Consider the following 26,285-nt stretch of genomic DNA (forward strand, 5'->3'; position numbering starts at 1 on the left):
GCAACAACGAAGACAAATCCAATACAGTATAACTACATGTACACACTCTTCAACATGTACTACAAGAAGAAATCGCTATACAATATCTTGGACAACATCAAATGGAACAAACACATAGATAACATAACACCACCAGCAAATACCACAACACTAGCTCCGTCACTGACATGCTGGAACAACTAAATTAGCTAACTTAACAAATACGACGAACAAGAATACGTCTCATCTTCTTTTACAAAGTAATTCATCACTTAGTAGATATTTATCCTACAAACCTGCTCACTCCATTAGACGTCAATATCAGACAACATACACACAATTTCTCTCTCAGACATATCCAAACACAGAAAGACGCGTACAAATACTCCTTTTATCCAATAACAATAACACAGTGGAACATCTTACCGGCAACTATTGACACTGCACAACCTCAGAGATCTTCAAACAGCAGACCGCAAGATCTACTCTTGAAAGCCTCTTCCAACAGTATAATAAAACATTGTACATTGTTTAACCCTATTTGACTTTTTAGTCCCCAAATACAGAATGAGAGTTGTCTGTACGGAATTATAATTATGTTGTGGGGACGAGATATTTATCTTGTGGGAACGACATATTTACATTGTGGGAACGACATATATCATCTTGTGGGTATGATATAGTTATCTTGTGGGAACCACATATTATCTTGTGGGAACCACATATTATCTTGAGGGAACGATATATGTATCTTGTGGGAACGAAGTAGTATCTTGAGGGGACAACATATTTTCTTGAGGGAACGAGAAACTTATCTTGTTCGAACTACATACTTTCTTGTGGGAACAACGTAATATTTTTTTCATAGCCGCATTCTGCCACCGTATGTTTGGTATTCAAGGTCAAGATTAAGAAAAAACAAGCATTTCTTCCACTACCGTTTGTCAACAAGGGCATAGATGCAATTAATTTGGCTGACATCCTTCATCACAAAAACGTCAAGAACAAAATTTTCCAGTATTTCAAAGACAAATCAATACCGATTATTTCATATTCCTATACCTCATTTCCATCCAAAATTTCCAAAAGGCGATTACAGGACCTCAAGATTGCGGACTTCAAGGCTAAACCACCTGACTATTTTTGCAAAAACTCTCCATTCAAAGATGGTCAATCCGGTCACGTCATCACCGGAGATTTGAACATAATTAAAAACGAATCTCTCCGTAAATTCTGGCATTTTGTGTCGACAATATATGTGACCAGTATGGCGGACGCGTTTAATAGAAACACAAACAAAAAAAAAACGGTCGGCATTCCAATGAGAACAAATTGTGCATCTCCACTTGCTGAGCTATTCCTTCATTCTTATGAGGCTGACTTTATAGCTGATCTAATCCAACAGAAGGAATATCGTTTAGCTAAATCTTTTAATCTCAGTTTCCTCTCTAAAGATAACGAACTTTGGTTAAACAATCCTAGTTTCGAGGATTTGATACATCGCATCTACCCCAAAGAACTTAAGAAAAGGATATACAAACACTGTAAAGTCAGCCTCATATCTTGACCTACACTTAGAGATCGATGGTAAATGAAAGATATTGACCAAACTATACGACAACCGCTATTACTTTTCATTCCGTATTGTCTACTGGCCTTCCATCTGTGGCAACATCCCTTCAGCACCTGTGTATTAAGTTTTCATATCTCAACTCATACGTTATGCCAGAGCATGCCGTTACTGCACATACTTCTTATTAAGCTAAAAAAATTTACATTTAGGCTTCTGGAACACGGTTATGCTGCTACAAGATTGAAGTCATCGCTACAGTCTTTATTACGGTGTATGCATTTGCACCATGAAATCTGGTTTGTTGAACGTGTCATAGCTTTGCCTACCTTGGACTACACTTTGTATGAGCAACTCGGCATGTGTTTCTAGAAAAGCGGATGACGCTTACCCTACCGGTGCACATGGCCCATGCTCCCAGTTCTTAGTGGAATCTGAGTTGCTCATTTACTTTTGTAAATATGTATATATTAGTTTGGTTATTTTATGTTTTATTGTATACACAACAGTTCATGTACAAGCCTGAGACTTGCACTGACCCAATGAGATCAGGATAGCTCGTGAAGAAGAAAAATACGTTTAACTTTAATTTTACCGAACATACAATAACATAGTATATTCGCCTTTTAATGTATCTTACGATCATTGATTTGTGCAGCTCTTTCATATTCAAATAGTAAATGTATAGCAATATGTCAATAAGTTAAAATGACTCTACATGTGTCCAGTGAATCGCTCGGGGAATTGTATAGGTTCACACATACAGGAGTATTGACGAGACTGATATCCGGTCAATTGTAATTCATTGATTTTGTTCAGATATTGTAAATGTTCAAGATTTTTTTAACATTAAACAGGTGTCACACTAAAAGCGGAATGAGGTTAGATGAAGGACTGGATCATGTAAATATAAATTAGGACTTCTATGTTAGCCCACACAGTATCTGACTTCTATGTTAGCCCACACAGTATTGTGGTCTCGCCTGAGTTAACCAGAGTGGAACCGGTTTCTGAATGGTTCCCAATTCGGAGCTCCGGCGTTCTTTGTTTATAAGTGAATAGCATAACTGAAAGTTCTTTGGGGAATATTTGAAACTTATTTGGGTCGATGGTCTCTTGTTGCGAGTTTTACGTAGAGGAATTTGGTTTTTATTGATGCCCAGTAAAACACAGACAAGCCACTGTATGTACGGCGGTCCGTTACCTTCATCTTGCTTCATCCTGCCTGCACATAACAAATGAACTGTAACGATTACTCCCATTATACAGAGTTAGTCTTTATTATTTTAATTTATAGAATTATTCGCGTCGAGATAGTAAATTATAATGTAATATTAACAATTGTATTTATGATGTACATAGAACTACATGTGTATGCATTAGTAAGCTGCAGACAAGTTTATAATCAGCTGCGAAGTTTTAAAAAAAGTCGTTTCCGCTGACGACTTTCATATCCATAAATAAGTGTACGTATGTTGTTGTGTCAACAATGTTTAATATTTGGTATCAAGAGACAGTACTCTAAATTTCAGTATGTTGAATTTCAACAGTTAAACACATTAAGTTAATATATTTTATGTTTGCGTTCGGTCTTTTGTTTCTAATTAAAATAAAAATACGTAGGATATCTTGTCCTTTTTACTAGGATACTCTATGGAAAAAATGTATTTCATATATCCATATCTTATTACAAATATTCTGTTTCTTACAAACAGATTGTAGATGTTGGATTTTCATATTATCTTCATAATAATTTTCAGTACTTTTACCTGAACATGTTGTATATTTTTATATATTCATCTTGAACTTGACACACCTTCCACACAAAGTTCAAAACTCGTGGCTAGAATTTACATTATGTTTATGGTTGTTAATTCTTCTTAATATTACTTATTTATTATCAAATCTTGTGTACTGTTTTGGCTTGTGGCCATTTGTGTTTGATATAAATAAATAATGAACCGTATTCAAAGCGGAAGGTTTAGCGCACATACAACCTTTTATTTTGAAATACCTGTAACAAGCCAGGACCATTGTGGTGGTTTTCCATCTTTTCAGTTTTTGACCTTATACTGTTATTTTTTATACAGATTTTCCCTACAGACTATTTCTTCTGACTGCCTACATTTTATCAGGTCGGTAATTTTGTTATCACCCTTCATGCACCAATTTTAGCATTTAAACATGTAAATAATGCAGACCACCAAGTTCTTATCGAAAGTTGAATTACTGTCTATATTATATTTTGCAATGGACAAAGTAATTTAAACCTGATGAACGACCGTTTAAAGTTAGAAAATAAACACTTTGCATTTATGTTTTTACATATTGGAATTTGAACTGCTATTTCAAGGACAAGGTTTAGGCAGACACTTCTAACATGATAATTTTGAATTATTAAAAAAAATTGCTTACCTATGAATTGTTAATACACACAATTTTATTTAGGAATATACGGGTAGTACCATGCAGTATTTGACTTTTTTACGCAGCGTGTTCCATTAAGCATTTCAGTGGTGTAATATTTTTGCTTCTGTTTCACAGTGCTCATTTTCAAAATAATTAAATTAGCATTTGCACAATGGACATAATACTGGTTACTTTTGCTCCACTTGAGATATACATTCATGTAGTATAACAATACTTATTTAATGAAGTTAGACAATTCAAAACCCATTTTTGGGTTATTATTTAGATTCAACACGATCCTTTGCGGGTACCTTTTGCAGGTTATTACCAAAATATTGATAGCACTCCCTAAATGACTACAGGTTGTTGAAATAATTATTATAACAATAATTTAAGTTATAATTGGTTTTTTTATTTTTCTAGTAATTTTCCAACTACAGAATTAAAGTAAAATAACATTGAACAAAACCAATACAAAATACATTGATAGTAGCACACGGCAAATATGAAACACTTTTGAGTATAAACCGGTTCTTAAAAGTGAATTTAGTCTTGTCAGTGTTCTTGAGGAGGGGTATTCAGTCCAGATCCTTTTATTGTCCCAAATTCTTGAGAGCCAGAAACTTTAGATCTAAAAAAAAATCCATAACTACAGTGTTTGTTAATATTTCATACTTACATACAAGTATATTCTTTCCACGAAACAGTTAATCGATAAAGAAATTAACTAAGAAAGCCTTCTAACCGGAAGTCGACGTATTTTTTTTTAATTAATTAAGTAATTTATAAACGTAAGAGTCCTGTTATGGTAAGGTGATCGAGTGTAGATGCAAACAATATAGTGGTTATAATATAAATAACCACATAGAAACCAAACCTATATATAAACACAAACGCTATGGGAAGTATCATCAATATGGAATGCAAAATAACAATGCTGAAAATAGAATTAATAATTTGTTGGGTTAGATATGATGAGTCAGCTTCTACTTGGTTAACTAAAACTCAAGCAGTTGACTAAAATGTATAGACCGTTTGAAATTCATAATTTATACCAACGCCTTTGCTTTGAAGAATTTTATACGCAGAACAATAATAACAGCTACTACAATAAACGCCACCGGAATGCAAGTCGCAAGAGCAATTGTCAAAATTGATACAGTCCCTCCTGAAATGTTTTTTTCATCCGGCGGTACCTTCGCACAACCTGAAAATACGATGATAATGACGATGATTATTATTATTGTATTAATTCAAGCACATATTGTCTTTCTGGATAGAAAAGGCTGATATTGACACAAATTTGCAATATACATCAATGGTAAGACCGTCTTCGTCTTTGCATCTGACAAAGAAGGTCGTGATTTCGATATGTACAAAAAATGTACCATATATAATTTAAATCAATCAATATATATATCTAAGTAATTGTTTAAACCCTATCGTTTAGCCCACACCACATACCCTCAACTCTAGACCTATATCGCTACTCTACTCGGAACACACTTAAAGTATTGTTAAAATATATGAGATAATGAACATGATATTTAAAACATGTATCACATGCAGTATCAACCCTCAACCTATATTAAACCAGTGGCCCCAGGAGAAATATAGAAGGTTCGGATTAATATCCTATGTGAAACAAATTTTGGCATGAAATAAACAGTATATATCAGATATTGTTTTGCCTGAACCATACCATATGATTTTATCCGTATGTTCGGGGATCTAACGGCATGGAATAAATGCAAAAAGGTATTAAAATTTATGAGATTGTTCACCATATTTTTCTTCATCTGTAGTCCAAGAAAACAAAGATGTTGTCGTGTCACATCTCAAGCAGGGATCAAATAAGCTATATTCTCCAGTAGATACGCATCGGTCATCAATTTTACAAAATCCATCCTGTAAGTTAAAAGCACGGCAAAATAAATGGGTAGATACTGATATTGCGAGAAACATTACGTGAAGAATTATTTGATGATAATTTATTATCTTTAATTTGATTCATTAGCCTATATAATTACAACTATTTCAGCTGTCCCGTACTACCATACATCGTATACGGAGGGAACAACCAAAAATTTGCATTGCAAATTTTAAGACCTTTTTATATATATATATATATATCTCAGAATGTGTCGACTCTGTCCTCTATTCTCTACATTCCTCAATCGGATTATGATCGATACAGTAGAAGATAATGTAAGGATATAAGGGCATAAACAATTACCAACGATATTAGAAGTGTCAATTAATTTGCAAAGCAATTTTTTGTAATTCCCTCCGAGGGACAAGAAGTCGTTCTGCAGTCAAATATAAGACAACGCCGCTTGTAGAAAGTCCAGCGCCCTAGACCACTCGACCAACCAGGTCTTATAACAATATAGCTTTCGCTGGCTTTGCGACATGCATCGTTAATATGTTCATGTCCTACTTTACAGCATCAAGATGATCTGTATTGTACTACCTGTCGTGTACTTAGTTGTAACCCCAGATATATTCTACAAGTAGGAATGGCCTGGCAAGCGAAAGCTGTATTTTTATATAGCCTAGCTGACCGAGTGATCTCGGGCGCTGGACTTTGTGCAGGCGGTGTTGCCATAGATGTCATAGTGGTATATATATGTGGTGAACAATATATTGTCCAAAATTGGGATGTAATAATATTTGAGCGAGTCCGAATACATAAGCAATATATATAGACGCATCTATAGGAAAAACCGAATGCAGTAAACACTTCCACTGATGCGGACGTGAACAACTTCGTGTTTTTCCTTTTTTTTAATTCTTTATGAACAAAAAAAAAACAGCTTTCCGTATAGCAAAGGAAAGAACATTTTATACCAAAAAATACAAGTCTCTTAATAGAAAGTGAAAGCGGAAATCTACAGTCTCCTTATATCAATGTAAGGTCTGAAGAGACATTGATTAAGCAACGTCGCTTAACAACATTACTGTCTGTCTGAAGAGCCGTGTGGCCGAAAGCACTTACAGTACACTTATTTATTTATAACGTGACTTTTTGTGTTTTCCGATAATGCTACTTTATTATTTAATTAAATATATGTATTACTTACTTTTTTCAATATTCTATTCTTATTGTGATACATACAATGCCTACATTTACCAATACAACAAACATTTTTGTTATACAATTACATAAATGTTTTAACAAATCGTAATAGAAATACCTTTAGAGCAAAATATGTCTTATCTGTTGTATTAACGATGTCTTGACAAAGTGAATCGTAAACCAACATTTCTACTGGATCACTGAACAAGACTCCGTCATAGCTGACGCTGACAGTATAACCAGTTGCAAAATTCTCCATATCTGATCTCGAAACATACGTTGATTGTTCTTTAAATGTTGTTATTGGACATAAAACCTCTACTAAAGTTTCATGTTTAGCTGTGGTTTTTTGCTTGTGTATTCTTGTATATGTTCCGCTTACCGAAATCTGAATAAAAACGAAAATCAATAATAATATCAAAACCATTATTTGATAGATAACTTGTATAACTTCTTGTTTATAAACAAGTCTTGCAACTTATTTGGTATTTCTTAGTTAGTACAATATACTTTTAGAAGGAACTCGCATACGAAATTTAAGCGAATCTTGCATATACAGGAACTATCGGATTTTTGTTTTTTACCATGAAGTTGCAAATAAAACCAACACAAACTTTGAAGATACTACTTCGTTTATCAAGATATAAATGGTATTTTTACTTTTTATCGGTATACCCAGAAATAGTAATTACTGAGTTAAAGTAAAATCCTAATAAGGATTTTTACAATTGCCACTTTAACACTGTCCTGAACGAGCCCGGTTTAGATTTTTTTGGGGACCTGGTTTCGATAACGCAATATGGCGGATGGGCACTTTGAAGAAAGGTAGGTGGCTTATATATCCGTCTGGTACGACCTTATGCATACTTGTAACTGCTAAAAATCGTAACGAACAAACATCAATGATATTCTATTTTATTAACAATACTCGTATACGGACGAAAAATATTTTAATCTCAACAGAACATCGATTGAAATCTTGTTTATTGTAATAAAAGCGTAATCAAGCGGAAGGTCGAGCATTCTTTCCGCCATTTGTACTTAGAAGCGCCCATTTTTTTTTAAAAATGAAACCGTTGTCAATAATAATCTTATTCAGGCAAAAATCAGTCCCGTATGAAAAATTAACAGTTCATTAAATGTAGCTGCAGATTTATGATGTTTACAAAATAGCCAAGGACCTGGTTTAGATTAATTAATCATTAAGTTACCTTGAGCAGTTTTCATTCGAAAAGTTCCCGGTTTAGATAAAAAAAAGAGACATGGTTTAGATTTTAGTTCAAATCCATGAATATATATTTTTTTTTTATTTGAGATCATTGAAAATAGTTGAATTCAGTCGAAAATGTCAGGATGTCGACATTTTCCCCCATGTATGTTTAGGTACGAAACAATTGGTAGCACATCCACATAAATTTGATATCTCTTATATGTTATGACTGCCAAGACAATGAGTTTTTATTTTTAAACGAGCAGCACGTGTAACATTTTTTGTCCGATCGTCTATCCAGTCTTGCGAGCGAGGGTTCAATTCCCTCTCCCTAGGCTTTCAGATTTCAAATGCTGGTGCAAAAGTGGAAAAATTAACTTGACGGGCCTGCTCAAGACTCGGTCGGACGTGTTATATTATATCTGTCTCTACAATAATTCCTTTTTTCCTGCAAATATCGCATCTTTTTATTTAGAAAATGTAATTGCAGGATAAAAACAATACATGAACATTGCTGAAAATATCAATATATATACATATATATATATGATTGTTTTCGCTCCGAAACAGTTAGATTAGCTAGGGGAACCCTCGAGATCTGACTGCTCCTAAAGCTCGTGAAATAAATTGGATACTTTCCGGCAATATACATGTATTGTATGATATGTACATGTACCGATGCAAACCAAGACGGATTTGATTTTTCTCAAAACAACTCGTCAAGTTTTGTTAATACAACCTATATATATATACATGCTTTTTTAGTAGCAATGAATATACCTGGTACTCAACAACCTCACAAGACAAATCAGCCGTTTCGTATATTTCCTCTGCTATGACAAAAGACATGTTACAAGGAACCTCATTCTTGTCGCACAAACCCTCTCCTCTGACACCAATTAACTCTGGAGGTAACGTCAAGTCAATTGAACAGTCTGGAGAAATGTACCCTCCAAAACAAATGCATGTTCCTAGATATAAAAATATTAATGGATAAGTCTACATCTTTAATAAGGCAAAATAAGGATCGATTTAGAAGATCTGTTAAAAAGGCAAAAAAATCATAAACTACTTTAAAAAACAACAAACGGTCAAATCCTCAGACAAAATACAGACATGTCTTTGTTGTCTGAAATGCAACATAGTCTCTTATACATACATGAATAATTCTTGCAAATACCTATCATTGTATTGTAATTTGTGAATATTGAATAATATGGAGAATTAAAGAGAAACATACTACAATAACGTAAGGGTTAATAGAATCAGCATTGCAATTTAGCTTGACACAGTGATTCTTCGGCGCGCTCTTAAATTAAGTATTTACAACGACAATAACCACTAGCTCATGTAAATTGCTGCTCCGATATAGCACTATAAGTAACCAGTTGCTTCATAATAAGACCAGGACAATTTCAATTTTCCCAGTTGAATTTTCAACAAAGGTTAAAATATTAACCGTACCCCTACAACACTAGTCTCAGTATCAAACAAATTCTCATTCAAAGCATACCAACACTGTAAAACTCATATTTTAGACATTCATTAGTAAAGTAATGATGTATCCACCATATCTGAACAATTCCTTTTGGGGTTGCAATTATTATAAAATGATTTTCTTTTTTTATCACCTGTTTTTGTCATTTTTTCTTGACCTACACATAGAAATCGATGGTAAAGGGAAACTATTGACCAAACTTTACGACAAACGTGATGACTTTTCATTCAGAATTGTCAACTTTCCTTTCATCTGTGGCAACATCCCTTCGGCTCCTGCGTATGGAGTGTTCATATCACAACTCATACGTTATGCCAGAGCTTGCCGAAACTACGCAGACTTTTTGTATCGCGCTAGAACTCTAACAAATGGGCTTCTGGAACAGGGTTATGTTGCTACAAGATTGAAGTCATCACTACAGAAGATTTATGGTCGTCATCATGAACTCATGGATCCTTATGGTGTTTCCATAAGCACCATGAAAACTGATTTATTCAACGGGTCATAGTTTTCCTTTCCTCGTTTGTCTACCCCGGACTTGACTTTTTATGAGCAACTCGGCAGGTGTTTCTAGAAAAGCAGAAGACGCTTACCCTACCGGTGCACCTGGTCCATGCTCCCAGTTTTTAGTGGAGTCCGAGTTGCTCATTTACTTTTGTTACTTTGTATGTATGATTTTAGTTACTTTATGTTCTTTGTTGTGAATGTCTGTTTTCCATGTCTGGTCTTTGTCCCTGGATTACATTCGTTTGATTACCGCTATAACCTTGGTTCCCTTGATTACTCTTTCAAACAAGCTTTTGTATGATGCAGTACATACAATATCATAGCTTTCAAATGAACCCAAGAAATAAATATTTGAACCTTTTCAATTCGGAAATTTTCCACCCCAATTCCAAAAAAAATACCTCAACATGAACCAAAATGTTTATTTTTAGCATAGACACGATGTATAAAGACATTTTTGGTACTATTTTTTAATTTTCATAAACAAAGATATTTTCTGAATTTTATATTTTTCTTTCATTTCACTTGTAACAGCGTTTTTTTCCTCCATAAACCGTACTTCAAACAAGTTTTGTATATTTAAATGCTTTCATATTCCATCACAGCTCTATTATTTGCTAAAGTAATGCATAATTGAACTTATTCAAGACCATTTAGCCGAACGAATGGTACCTTTAAGACCCACTCAAAATGAAATAAAATGATCGTATATAGCATACATAAACTGTTCACAAAATTACAAATATAGACTACTCCAAACCCCGAGGACTTACTGTAACCTCATTAGTAACTTTGGGAAGGTGAGATATTGGGCTACATGATGATAGCTAAATATATTTACTTTCTTTACACAAGATGTCCTAGGGAGATATTATATAAATAAGTATATACCGTTTACACAATTTCCATTACCACTACATGGAGGATTTCCTGCGCAAATTTTTCCTTTCAAGATTGACGCAATTGAAGGTTGACCATCTGGGCCTTGTTCTTTCAATGTGTTGTTCATTCTTAGCTCCTTCATACAAGTTGATTTGAAATCTTCAACCGTTTGGTTTGAGAACAGTAAGGTGTTCGTGAGCTTGAATTCAAATTGAAACACATGTATGTGTCTATTAAACGGAACTGATTTAAATTAAATTTGCATTATTTTGTCGGGTTGTAACAAAATCACCTCAATCACATGGTACACTAAATATCTCAACAGTGTACCACTTTTTTTTCGAAGCCTGAATAAATGCATCACTTAATCCTTACACGTTAATTTTCCAATCAAAATTTAACAAATATCTCAGCTTACAACGAAAATGACGTAAAAATGCGACTAAAATTACATTCATGAGATAATGAACCAAATGATAATCGTCCGTATAGATTGATACAAAAAGCAATCTCCTATTCCATACGACCCGCATAACATAACATGTTTACATTGAATAAGTTATTGCAACCGTGAGTAGGACGATGTGTATTTACCTAGATGGAGAACACAATTATTGGCTCGAATACAAAACGCATATAAGGATAAATTGCTACCTCTATATCTAGTGCGCATATTGCAATGTATTCATCAGCGTCCACTTCTGGTATATCTGCACATTCATTAAATACAGGAGAGGATTGTAGTAATTCAGTACAGAACGTTTTTACTTCATTTGGTGTCATGTTTACCGTCTGAAATAGTTTTATTCTATATAAATTTTCAAAAATAATATTAAACTTATATGAAAAAAAGTTTCCCATCCAACAAAGTACTTGATGTGGTTTTCAATACATCGTATTGTTTAAAATTCATGTGCAGGAATTAAAGTGATCTTTTGTGTAAATTCCGAGAAAATACAATTGAGATGTATCTAAAATATGTTTCAGCAAAGCAAATATTTCGCAAATATCCCCGTATCCAAAAACAGCTGGTTTGTATGTATCTATTAAAGATCTCCTTAGGTGACTCCAATATTTGGTCAGATATCACATAAATGAATGCATTTTCACCGTGTCCTTCCCCGAACGCAGATTTAACGGTTTCAAAACGGGATTTCAGGTTTTTCTAACGCAAGTGTTTGTCAATTTACGGTCATTATTGAGAAAAAAAGTGGGAAGCGTAAGTCAATTACATGTACTCTGATATGAATAACAGTGTAGCTAATCAGTATATAAATATGCGTGTTCGGTGCCTGAATGAGGGCGCTGCTCGTTAATATTTTTAGAACAATACACACATTATACATGGGCAATTATTTAATAAAAAAAACATTTGAAATTTATCAATTTTACATAATTTTCGGTATTAAAATAGTGTTGTGCAACCGTCGTTTCAAAAAAGCAAAACCGTCAAAACCGTCGATTGAGAATTTTTTTTACCTCTGTAGCAGCGCTTGAAGGTTGATCATTTCGCAGGAAACGCTGTTCTTTCTTTATAGATTAACAAACCTCATTCACATTAATGCAATTTACTTACGCTACCCATTTTTTCTCAGGAAATGACCGTAAATGGTCAAACACCGGCGTAAGAAAAACCTAAAATCCGGCGTTGAAACAGCAAGACATGCGTTAGGGGTTTACTATTGATTGTTTAGGTAAAATTCAGCTACCGTCTGGGTAACAATATCAAAAGTTTATTAACCCCTTTGTCATTATATGCATAGTCAAAATGTAGTGTTTGTGCTGTTGGCAAGCAATTCTACTTCTAAAAATGATAATGGAGAGTTTAGTTCTAATCTATATGTAACGAATATAACGAATAAAAACAAACATTTTGGTTACCCATATCATATCATTTTAAGCATTGGCAGTGTACGACAGAGGATAAAACGGTCATGTCAAAATTACAGAGTTTACTTTTATTTCTTATTCAGAAACAGTGAAAGAAAATATACAAGTCTTATTTTGTCTTTGGTTCCTGCACTTGTGTGACAAATATACATGTAATAAAGATCGTGCACAGAATTCGCACATTGCAGTCGTACTTGATATGCTTATTTAGAACGGAAGTAAATATATGTATGATTTTCAAATTTCAGATCTATGAAAGATAGGACATATTTACGTAAAAACATTTCAAACGTATAATGTAGGGTAGAATTTGAACTTTAAATGGATTGGTACTTAAACATCATCAAGAGCAATGTATAAGTTGAAAACTTTTTTTTTCTCGTAAGTTTGACACAAAACTTCTCATCGATTTAGTTAAATAATCAATTTCTAGTTTTTGTGTATTTTGATATTTTCTGAAATTTACACGATTAGAAGGTAGCTTATATTGGTCAAAGAAGGAAAAGTAAATGAGATAACCGGTCTCAACTAACAACTTGGAGTATGGACCAGGTCAATTAAGCTCTTGATGAAATAAATAAAGAAAAAATGTAATATTTATGAGATGTATGATGCGTTACAAAATACACGTGCTATCTAGAATGGAGTTAGTCGCTAGATCTTATTCAAAAACACATTTATATTTTTCATCCACAATCGATGCTGCTTTTAATCTTACCATCCAAATATCTGGGATACAAATAACCAAATTAAAAGACGATTAAGTAGTAGCTTACATTAGATGGATAAGGCTGTCTTTTTACACGAAATTTTTTCTCGACACTCTTTACTGGAAATTCTAGAGACCGTTTCCTGCGACGGACTCCCAGAAATGCATTGCATTGTTCTTTTCCGACTGGATCATATTCGAGTTCGATCTCACAGCTGATTGTGGCACTTGAACCACATTCAAAATCAGTACTGTCGGCATCCGGGATTCTGTTATGAGGACATGTACAGTATGCTTCTGTTGTTGAAGAGGGCGGAATTGCAGCATTGTCTTGCAAGGCAAATAAGTTGTCCTCCATCTTTAGAATCCTAAGAATTATAGTTTTATAATTATAATTATGTGCTATCTTATTTTCGATTGAAGTTTATCTTTATGAACAAAACTTTCTTTACAATAACATTAAATAAACGTGTATACCAGTCCTGTTGTTTCTTGACAAAGTAAGCTTTTCCACTGAAAAGATTAATTGGCATGTTTTTTTCTGTTTAAAAGATGATCCGAAGATTGAAATAAATCATTTAGGTTTAGAGAATTTCCAGTCTAAACAAAAACATGACTTCATTTGTTTTTTCCGTTGTAAAAACATCTGGTAGAAACACTTTCACTTCCATGTTTGAAATTGTTTAGAGACTATACGGATTAATTGTAGCACCTAAGACAATGATGTGTAGCCTTTTATACGGTAAGTGTGTCATAAACGATTGAGAGCTCAAAACTGATCTCGCAAATGCGGTTTATCCTTCACGACATGATAAACAATGAAAACGTATGTTAATGCTTAAAACTAGCAAGGTATATAAACAAATCTCATTTATAACTATTTTTTTTTTGGTTGCATAAACATCGATTTTATGTGTTTCCGTTGCGATGAAACGACTAATGATTTTGATAGTCTAATTTCCTCTTACAAAGCCGTCAGTTGTCCAAAATAATTGAGATGCATTAATCGAATATCATACTTGGTAAATTGCCCCGTTGAAAAAAATGCACTAGAATAGGTTTATCTTGAATAACATTGAAAGATGTGCCTACAATGACCACGTCAGTGGACTGTCCGGAGAAAAAGGCTAGTACATGCGCTTGCAGCATATATTAAAGAGTACCAAGATTCGTGCGGAAATCAAAAGAATGTAAACCAGGGATGAAGACACACACAAAACAGAACAAAGAAAAACCAAAATCATACTCGGACTCCATTTAAAATTAGGAGCATGGACCAGGTGCACCAAATGGGTAAAGGTCTTTTTTTTCTGGGGGACACCCGCCGAGTGGCTCACAGAAAGTCAAGTCCAGAGTAATCAAAAGAGCAAAAGAAAACATGACACGTTGAACAAATTAGTTTTCATGGTGCTGATGGGTACATCGTTAAGATCCACGAGTTCATGATGACTATCAAAAAGTGAGCACTTGCATTTTAATTGAGAGATAATGCAGATATTAAATCAAACAAGACAATATTTTAACTCGCCTAAGTTCTATTTTGAACTTGTTTATCAACAGCATTGACAATGAGCACCGTTCTGGTGACGTTAACAAATGTTATTTTGTTATAGAATTATTAATTACCACTAATGAAATTTAAAGGTTTGCGTTGATTTTACTATCCTGATATCTTGGCCAATAACTTCAACAATTTAAATACTTTGAGAAAAATTGCCTTGATATCATTCTTTCATATAGGCGAGTACTGAACAATGGATTTAGAGGTTTTTAAGTCACCTACCTAACACACGGCTATATTTTATATATTTGAAAAGGTCTTTAAACGTACTTTCAGAATTGCGTGGTCGTAAAAATTGGAAATGGTAACAATTTTTTTAACTGCAAAAACAGCAAAATCATTTAACATTTAAATAAAAACGCCTTTTAAAAACAAACCATATTTTGAAAATATATCAAAATTGTTTTTAATCAATTTAAATCTTAGCTTTATTCATTTTTAAATTTACCTTCCAGAAAATCTTTAGAATTTAGGAACAAACGCATTATTTTGTAAAAAAAACAAAATTTTTGGGGGTTTCCATATTAAACGACCGGTAATTTTTTTCTTGCCTTATACGCATAAAAAAAAACTGATGTTTTCGTCACAAGCATATATTTATCTATTTTTGTAAACCTAAGATCGTGGTTGATTCGCCCTTTTATTGCTCAAAATGATGTTTTATAAAACGCAAAAACGCGGTTTTAAAGCGTTAACTTATAATAAGTATTACAATCGAAGACACTTGTTTATTATATTCAACGAAAAGATCTTTGATGTTTTGTTCCATTAAAGTTTCTGTCCCTATGTCTGTACCTGTGTCCGATCGTCCGTCCGTCCGTCTGTATGTCTGTCCGTACGTCTGTCGTAACGTCCTATGACCTAGGTTATGCCTCCGTTTTTTACCGATTTATTTCAAAATTTAGTGAATAATTAGTAACAATAATTTTTACATACATCGGTCAATGGGCAATATTTTATTTGGTTACATACATGTAAAGGATTGAATATACTAAAGTATGTAAATGTTTGCGCGTTGGGTTTTATGAGCGTGCTCGCTAATTTACTTTACATTGTTCCCCTTTTAGTTAGACAAACATACAACTACAAATACCTTAATCGGAAGATAAACCAACGCAACAAAAAAGGTCGAGGGCCACTGGCACTCTCAGTAGGCAGAATAAAACATTAGTGTCCTAAGTAGTCTTTCTTCAAATGAGTTTTGTTACATTTTAAATGATAATGAAAAACGCGATTGAGATTGAAGAGTATTCAAGGGAACCAAAATTCTAGCAGAAATCAAAAGAATGTAATCCAGGGACAAAGACCAGACATGGAAAACAGACAATCACAACAAGGAACGTAAGGTGTCGTTTACTTCTATGAGTCCTGTAATAACTTTTGTGATGCCAAATTTTATTTGAAAGAATGTTATCGAATGGATCAAATTCAATAATTAACATTCTATATACATCACCTTTCCTGCTTTAAAGCATTTATAAAATTTGGGAATATTTTATCAGTTGATGTGCGGCTAGTTTTTACTGTATGACAGTTTGGTATATACTACAACGATGCCAATTTATTGGCTTTGTATACGCTTCAGAGGCGGGGATGCATTTAAAGGGAATGAACCTCGATCATGATACGCAAATATTATGTCTTTTTCAGAAATATTTTAATTTACACAGTGAATTAGTAATCAAGGGAACCAAGGTTATAGTAATATTCAAAAGAATGTAATCCAGAACAAAGAACAGACAAGGAAAACAGACATACACAACAAAGAACATAAAGTAACAGAAAATATCACACAGTTACAACCCTAAAAATTAAAAACTGAGAAGGAAAATCCCTCGTCCCGCGTATATACGTTTACCTATTCAGGACATCGCTTCACCGTCATATGATTTAACGAACGAGGCAATTATTTGATATCTCTGTGACAGTGGTTATGGTAAAAGATAAGCAAAACAAGTAACTCTACACCTGGAAAAAAATACTAGTTGAAGCCTTATATATAATGATAGACTATTTCCGACATCACATTGATATTAGAAATAAAATGTATATTGTGTAATCTCGATAGGTTTCATGATAAACATGCGTAGTATTAATCGAAAGTTTTACTCATATCGTCGATTCACACTTTTATGAATATAATCGAAAGTATTTCTTGTTTTTCAAGGCCAAGAATTTGAGTTAAAATTTACCTTTATAAGATAAAATCTAACATAATATGATAATGCTTTAATCATATTAGAGAAGATCTTCCACAATGTTGTTTTGTTAAAAAATAATAGCGAGTGTCGCGAATCGGTATGAGCTCAACCGACATTACGTGTACTTTCTAATTTACCCTTAAGGTTCCCAAATATACTAACGGAAAAAGTTATGTCCCGGAAGTAACAAAAAGTTACTGTCCTGACGAAAAAAAAATTCATCATTTCCTTCAATCAAACACACACAAAACTATAGGTTAAGATTATGTTTCTGTAAAAATGAATTCATGTTTTTTGATAGTCTTTTTCTAATGTGTTTTACTTATTTAAAGAAGTGAATGTTATATTTGTATGTTTATAAGAACATCGGGAAACACATGAATGTACGTACGTGTATCTCCGCGGTTACACTGTTGGTGTTGTTAAAAACCTAACCCGCCTCGGAAAAAATATTACTCCGATTATATTATCAAAATCGACGCATAGCTTTTCTAAGATAGGAAAGGCAATCAATTTCTTGTTTTGCAGGTGTCGTCTGAAATTTGTTTACGTCACATGATATGTGTAAAATATTCCCATTAACCGTGGAGGACTGTAATATTTCTGGTATCTGTACAGATTTATCTGACAGGCCAAGACTGAAATGAACGTTGCTAAAGATGCCCTAAGGGATAAAAAATGTAAAGTACTGCGAAGCGCTATAAAGTTATTGACAATTTTGAGAGCGAGGGAAAGGGGTATGTGTTGGAAATTTCAAGAAATATGTGTTCAAGTTATTCATTTATTGAACAAAAACCTTCCTCATTAATTAACAAGACAGATTTTCAAATAGAAATATTGATTATGTTTGCTGCATCAATATAAATAAAAATGTTGCACTTCCAAAGCAAAGGTTTGCATCCGGGTCGACCCCCTCTTTGTAATGTCTTTTATTATTTTTACGAGTCTCGCACAGACGGTACATGCATAGTAAAGCTCACGGTGCTCGATGATTTAGGCACTGCCTACCCCATATTAACACAATTTACTTACTGCCATGACTCAATAAAGAGTTTCGGCGTAAATCTAGGCGAATTACAGGCGTGGTTACTCCCGACATCACCAGCGTTTGTACCATCTGGTTTGACAAAATCATCATCACATCTATCTGAAGCATATCCACACAATCCTCTAGAATTTTTCCAGTCATGGATGGACGGATTAATGTATGCAGTCAACCACCGGTTCCACGAAATATGTATTTCAATAGACGTACCAGATGGCAGAAAAACCTTCATAAAATTGCATGCATATAAGGTACACTTAGTTATGTTCATAATATTTAAGGAATGTTTTTAAGATACACCTAAATTGAAAATTGAAGAAATAATTTTGCATGCTTTTTTTGTGTTTTTTTTACGGTATACAGGTTTTACTCAAACCATATTGTGAAAAATCGTTAAATATTTTGGCTTCATAATGTGTCAAGGTGAATGTTGCAAAATATAAACTCAAGTGTTTTTTAATTACAGCACCATAACAAACTATTGTCGGCAATTTTGGTATGATGTTGGAATTTAATAAAGCGAGTTGATATTTGGCAATATTTAAAATTTAACGAGTATTCAAACCCCATTCTCTATATGATTCTTTGGGAACTAGAAAATGAGATCGTTAAAATTCTGGAAAAGAATCCAAACGGATGGCAAAAGTATCAAGTATCTGTGATTCGTATTTGCAGAAAAAGAATTTTAGAAAAAATGGCCAGACGAACAAACGGACCGATGGACTCTATGATTACTACATACATCTCATTTTCAAAGCAAGTGTATAAAAATGGTGATAATGTTAAAAGGATACTTACTAAATATTTTCTAGCAGATTCTTTTCGAACATCCAGTTTTTTCTCATGACAAGTTATAAATGAAATTGTCTGACCATTACAGTAATCAACAACAAAAACGTCAGCCCCTGACCTAACCGCGACACCACACGTGCAATGATAAGGTCCATTACATACAGCAGTCTGGTGTTGTACCTTCAAACAGAAGAATTGTGCTTTTTAACTGTCTTGCTCTTTTCAAATAATTTCAGCGATAAGCATTTACCTACCAACAGTGCGTTCATAAAGGAAGAGAAACACAAGGAAAACATACAATTTGGCAAGAGTAATCAAGGGAATCAAGGTTATAGCGGTAATCAAAAGAATGTAATCCAGGGACAAAGACCAGACATGGAAAACAGACATACACAACAAAGAACATAAAGTAACTAAAATTATACATACAAAGTAACAAAAGTAAATGAGCAACTCGGACTCCACTAAAAACTGGGAACATGGACCAGATGCACCGGTAGGATAAGCGTCCTCTGCTTTTCTAGAAACACCCACCGAGTTGCTCATAAAAAGTCAAGTCTGAGGTAGACAAACGAGGAAAGGAAAACTATGACCCGTTGAATAAATCAGTTTTCATGGTGCTGATGGATACACCATAACGATCCACGAGTTCATGATAACGACCATAAAACTTCTGTAGTGATGACTTCAATCTTGTAGCAACATAACCCTGTTCCAGAAGCCTATTTGTTAGAGTTCTAGCGCGATACAAAAAGTCTGCGTAGTTTCGGCAAGCTCTGGCATAATGTACGAGTTGTGATATGAACACTCAATACGCAGGAGCCGAAGGGATGTTGCCACAGATGAAAGAAAAGTTGACAATTCTGAATGAAAAATCATCAAGTATGTCGTAAAAACAGAAACATTTGCTGATGTTACGTCTAAATATTGACGGAAATGCTTTCAATGTACAAACTTATACTGCACTATTTCAAAGAATCAATGAGGATGACGACATACCGTATATGATATCATGAGTATAAGACATTATTTCGTTGCTTTTAACTCAGTTTATTGTGTTTCCGTTTCATAATTAAATTACGGCAAGATTGTCTAGTTTTACAGTACCAGTCCTTTTTGGATGTTGCAACAATAGTCATTTATTGTTAATCAAGGCCTTAAGTGAACCATAGATGTTTCAGCCAAGAATTGGGTATAACCTACCGTGTCAATTTACAAGTAGAATTCGCTTGCCAGATTTTTGTCAAACATCTCGATTTTATATGGGCACAATACAAAATAATGATAAAACATAGTGTAAATAATGTTTAATATTGCGGTCGTGTATCTTTTGGTCGCTAAAGACGATTGGGTCGCCATTTATATTTTAATACAGATTTAAGTCAAAAGTTTGTACTTCAATTAAGACTTACAGATGCTATCAACATATTACATAACATCTTGTACGATTTTGTTTGCTTAACAAATAACAAAAACAAAAATAAATAAAAATGACATTACTTCATAAGTTGGATTTGTGATGTCTTTATAAAGGGTGAATACTCCAGAAATGTGATGCTCAAAATATCTGAAAATGCCATAAAATTATATTTTAGTACATTTTTTCCGCATGCATCAATTAAATAATGTGTGTTTTTCTCTTTCCATTTCGATGGATTATAAGACCGAATATAGTATCTTTTATTCAATTTAAAGCATTTCCTTTAACAAATTAGTTTGTGTGCCTGATACTTATTAATGAAATACCACACTAATTTACTACTGCTAATCACTATATTGCCGCAATATGACTAATACAACAAATAACATTAACTCGACAAATAAAAAATGATATATAACAGATGACTGTAACAAGCCCCAAATTCTGCCAAACTAACTTTTAAGGAATATTTTAAGTACCTATTCTTTGCATATAAATTACCAAGCTTTCGTGATAAAATATGATAATATTTGGCCTTAGGTTAAATTACCCTATATTTTCAGATTGATAGAGTAGTTCTATTTAACCCGATGAGGTTACCTTCCATCAAAAGTTCGCATATGGGGATCATTTTCGATGTAACATCTTTTGCTTTTTACGTTGTAAGTATCTTCATGTACTTTTACCTGAGCAAAAAGAGATAAACAAAATCGAGAGAGTGAGTATTCATATTTATGAACGCATTTTATTCAAATATTAGTGTGGCTAGGTGAATATATAAGAGTGCAGATAACAGGGATGCTTCTTTCATTAGATAACAACTTTATTCATTATTACATTAAACACGTGTCGTATGTAAGACAACATATCATTTGTCAAAAACATATTTTCCTTTGTGTTTTATTTTTGTCTAGAAGAGTGAATATATTCTTTTTGAATATTTGAATTTTTGCTATAATTTACTTCAAGCAGTACAAAAATTGGTGCGTGCGAAACCCGAAAGCGTAGTCAAGGACGTTAAAACGTCTTTAACCAACCATTCCTTAATTTTAGCATATTGAATACGATAACACCTTTGATTTCTAATAGTGTTTTCCATTGAGATTCTGAAGGATTACATAAGTTATATCTATTGAAAACTCAAATGAATCTCAGAACATGATTTAGAGGTAATTGAACCTGAGCAGTTCAGATTTTGTTCCAGATTTTATGTAGTATATACATGTATAATGAATTTCACCACTTCAATGAACAATGAATAAACCTGATGTAGTATACCTATAGAAAATTTTGAATCTCCAGTTATATCATATTGTTGGACATACTTGCATTCGTTGCACTTGAAGTTAAATAAATGCATTCATCATATAATATTGAGAATACAAAAAAAAATAAATATAACCTGGATTGTTGGGATCTTTGTGTGAAAATTCCACACGTCGGATTTTGCAGTTCTTGAAGTCTGAAGATCTAACAGAAAGTCTGTCTCAGTAAGTCTATAATCGTCTCCATCCTTCCATTTTATCGTGAGTTCGTGTATTTTGTCCCAATTATCAATTTCAATCGTTCTGACACAAAACCTTTCTTCTCCAACAATATCCCCAGACTCTTTACAGTTATCTTCATTACTATCCTTTCGTACCATTCCGATCGACAACGTGCAAGGCTGTCTTACAGCATTGATGTAAAAACATCCAAAAGGAATCGTCAGCCTTACTTTGATGATACCAATGCCAGATTTTGGAAAACTTACAACAGTGTTGTCAAGCTTAAATAAATAGAATGGGTAAACCTTTTACAAGTTTGACAACACTAGAGCTCGTTACTTGGAATGCTGATAAAATCATCATGACTTAAATTAAATTTATTACGTTACTCACCCTCCACTTTTCTAATAGACCATTGTGATCCGTTACTACAATACTGCAAATTCTCTAGGAAAATGTGTCGCTATGATAGATGCTAGGACATCTGTTTTGATCGATAACGGGTGTTTTTAAAATAAAAAATATCATTAACGGTTTCAAAATAAAATAACTGAAATGAAAAACCAAGTATGCATTCAATTGTATGCAGTTAATTTCTATATTTCAATTATAGTTGGTGATGTTTCATTTACCAGGCGATTCGTGAAAGCCGATTTTCACGGATGTAAGGCAACACATGGTGAAAATCCGTCACATCCAGATTTTTGTCAAAAATGTGAAATGTCTTGTACGCTAATTTAGACGTTACATTGTTGAGAGAATCTCTCTATTAGTTAAATGAAAAAAATGTATTCGATTAGTGGTTATTTTTTTCTATGTTATCCGCCTTTATTTTCAAAATAGACAACAAAAAGTGGACAAATTTAAATTCTATAAACATGAAAATTCATGTCTTTGGTTTTTACAAATGCTAAATAAAATGGCGTATTTTGACTTGATTATATCACCATTTATGCAAATGGACACCAAAAGGGACCAAAATTAAATTTTCCAATTTTTGTAAAATTCTAAATAGAGGAGTGGTGAGTACAATGGTGAGTACTAAAGTGTATTATTTAAAGAAGTTTCTTTCCCCAATCTTTACCATAGGGTAATCTTTCAGAAACCCAAAATAAACTGATGTAGATTTTTTCCTTGTTGCTTTTCTTTAGGAATAAATTGTGTTAGACACAGTTATTCATTTTGTTTAGTCACATTATCCAAATATTACAATTTGTAGTTTTAAACAAAAATACTGACTGGCTGTATGTAATACAGAGTGTGAATCTCTATTTAGTTAAATTTTGCATTCGCTATTCATTAATGTAAATATCAAACTCAAAATTATCGTTTCAAGTCTTATGGTAAAATCAATTGTACGAATTATATTTTGATATATTTTGATTGTGATCTTCCTACTTATTTGGGTGTAATGCTGCTGGTGAGAGGTCACTCCTTGAAAGAGTACTCAACGGATCCAAAGTTATAGCAGTAATCAAAAGAATGTATTCCAGGGACAAAGACCAGACATGGAAAACGGACATACACAACAAAAAACATACATACAAAGTATCAAAAGCAACTAATGAGCAACTCGGACTCCACTAAAAACTGGGAGCATGGACCAGGTGCACCGGTAGGATAAGCGTTCTCTGTTTTTCTAGAAACACCCGCCAAGTTGCCCATAAAAAGTCAAATCCGGGGTAGACAAACGAGGAAAAGAAAATTATGGTGCGTTGATTAAGTCAGTTTAAATTTCATGGTGCAGATGAATACACCATAACGATTCACGAGTTCATGATGATGACCGTAGTGATAGCTTCAATTTTGTAGCAACATAACCCTGTTCCAGAAGCCTATTTGTAAGAGTTTTAGCTCGATAGAAAAAGTCTGCGTCGTTTCAGCAAGCTCTGGCATAACGTAATAATTGTGATATGAACACTCCATACGCAGGTGCTGAAGGGAATTTGCCACATATAAAAAGAAAGTTGACAATTCTGAATGGAAAGGCATCTCGTTTGTCGTAAAATTTGGTCAATAGTTTTCCTTTACCATCGATTTCTAAGTGTAAGTGAAACACGTGTACAGCATATTGAAATTTACAATATATAAAACCGGTATTTTTTGTATTTTAGAACCATATATTATATCTACCCTAGTTATATAATGTTGCAGTATTCCAAATTTAAAAATGTGTAAAACATTGAGGCTTCATTCCTTGCATTGCATATGGTAGAACTTTTGGTGATGGATTTGGCTTCCTCTTTCGATAGTTTTGGTTGTGAGTACTTCTTGTAAACAACTAATATTTTGATTATGATCTTCCTACATATTTGATTTTAATGCTGCTGGTGAGAGGTTACTCGTTGAAACACGTGTACAGCATATCGAAATTTACAGTATATAACCATGGTATTTTTTGTTTCAAAGAGAAAATTGGGAGTCACCGAAACTTGTTTTTTTTTGCAATATTGAAAAAAAATAGAACATTTCCCTGCCACTTATCTCCCATTAAAATAGGCTTTTTAAAAAATAGTGTTTGTAATTTTACCATTATAATTTTTATATCAAAAATCATAAGAAACAATTTAAATATATTATTTTCACATCATTTTTAACTCTTTTAATTCATAGAAAATATAAATCTCGGTATTATTTTGGAAGATGGCAAAGAATGTTCCGTGTAATAGGTATCACCCACCTATGTAAATGACAATGGTAGCCAGACCAAACTACGTCTTCAATGTAAAAGTTTTATACTCATTTAAACTCTTATTGGTTCATGTCACTTTACGTTTAATCGTAATTTTTTGCCCACTTTGGTCATCATTTTGAAATTTGAAGTACATTTGTAAATGCTACAACAACCGAAGCTGGTAAAAACCAAAAGTTAAAATCGCATACCTGTATGCCGAAGAAGCTACTAGCACTTATTCCAAACACTCCGGGGGAACCATCCGCAATATGTTTTGGTCTCACACTACATTTTATCTGTAACGAAAACAAATAATGCAGGAACGTACAGCGTGGACTATGCCACGTTTACTATTACCTTTTGACAAAAGAAGGCCTCAATTTCACCACAAATTTCCTTCAGACTATAGATAGACAAATCTGTGTATCTAAGAAAATGTCAGGCATAGCATATCCTAGATATGATTTAATTACATCAATTCTATGTAAAACCAAACTAAAAACTGAATTTGCTTTTGATGTGTTCTTTTTATTTATTGTGATATAAAAGTTAGCTTTCGTGTACTTAACAAAACATATTATTTTTAACTAGGTTAGAAAAACAAGATCGAGCAATTTTATTACCTGATTAATCTCACTAGTCATTCTCTCGAAATAAATTCAGATGAAAGTGCTTTAATAATTCAAATGATGGCATTAATGACATCTCCAGAATTGGGAATAGATTTTAATGTCTAATCACTATTCATTCAGAATTGATAAGCAGCGTGATGCAATTTTAATAAAAAAAAAGAGGAAAACGACAATTACGACCTAGATGAGTCAGTGACCGAGTTAAGCGTAATTGTGCCATAGTTTTATTAATATTTTTGTACTTAAGAACTAAGGCTTGCATAAGGGAATTGATTAATAAAGATGAATCGAAATTACTTGTTTCGGAATTTAAAACTAATTAATTTGGTAAACTGCTTTGTATTTTGGCAAATGTTTATATTTCTTCGAACGAAGATTAGATATATGTGAAATTTGAAGAAACTTTTCTTTTATTGAACTCTTATTAATTTTTTGTGGGCGTCTTTCTTTTGTGCTGCTCATTATGTATGAACAATTGGTTGGTCATACTGGACGAATCGGAACGGCAAGTTCAACATCAAGCCCCTATATAATGGGCGACGTTGGCCGTTTCGGGCGTCTGGTACCAACTACATTAAAGTATTGTTATTTTAGGAAAAGTATTATTTTTGTTATTAATTTTGAATTAACATATTTTATTTTGAGAAAAACTTGTTAATTTAAATACTTTATTTATTCTATGATATAATATTATTGAATTTATATCTTATATCTATAAATTATGATATTTTAGTTAAATA

General features: G+C 33.2%; 1 protein-coding gene across 3 annotated transcripts in view; it reads right to left on the bottom strand.

Annotated features, from left to right (window-relative positions):
- Positions 1-4,348: 4,348 nt before the first annotated feature.
- LOC148605812 (von Willebrand factor D and EGF domain-containing protein-like) overlaps positions 4,349-26,285 on the bottom strand; it is a 30,060-nt gene continuing 8,123 nt past the window's right edge. Inside the window, exons 6-19 of one of the 3 annotated variants that reach the window (XM_088549802.1) lie at positions 25,123-25,209; positions 22,155-22,520; positions 21,353-21,438; positions 20,833-20,899; positions 19,339-19,512; positions 18,528-18,766; positions 13,801-14,101; positions 11,789-11,926; positions 11,144-11,333; positions 9,028-9,218; positions 7,156-7,425; positions 5,743-5,866; positions 5,018-5,165; positions 4,349-4,589 (exon numbers count right to left, since the gene is read on the bottom strand). In XM_088549802.1, coding sequence (XP_088405928.1) covers positions 4,514-4,589; positions 5,018-5,165; positions 5,743-5,866; positions 7,156-7,425; positions 9,028-9,218; positions 11,144-11,333; positions 11,789-11,926; positions 13,801-14,101; positions 18,528-18,766; positions 19,339-19,512; positions 20,833-20,899; positions 21,353-21,438; positions 22,155-22,520; positions 25,123-25,209 — 2,457 coding nt within the window. In that variant the 3' untranslated portion in view covers positions 4,349-4,513. Of the gene's footprint in view, positions 4,590-5,013; positions 5,166-5,742; positions 5,867-7,155; positions 7,426-9,027; positions 9,219-11,143; positions 11,334-11,788; positions 11,927-13,800; positions 14,102-18,527; positions 18,767-19,338; positions 19,513-20,832; positions 20,900-21,352; positions 21,439-22,154; positions 22,521-25,122; positions 25,210-26,285 lie in introns of all 3 variants that reach the window. The other 2 variants (XM_088549803.1, XM_088549804.1) reach the window with 2 other exon arrangements.

This window comes from Perna viridis, chromosome 10 (assembly GCF_037379345.1).
Source record: "Perna viridis isolate PV_CMFRI_1.1 ecotype Kerala chromosome 10, ASM3737934v1, whole genome shotgun sequence".
NCBI lineage: Eukaryota > Metazoa > Mollusca > Bivalvia > Mytilida > Mytilidae > Perna > Perna viridis.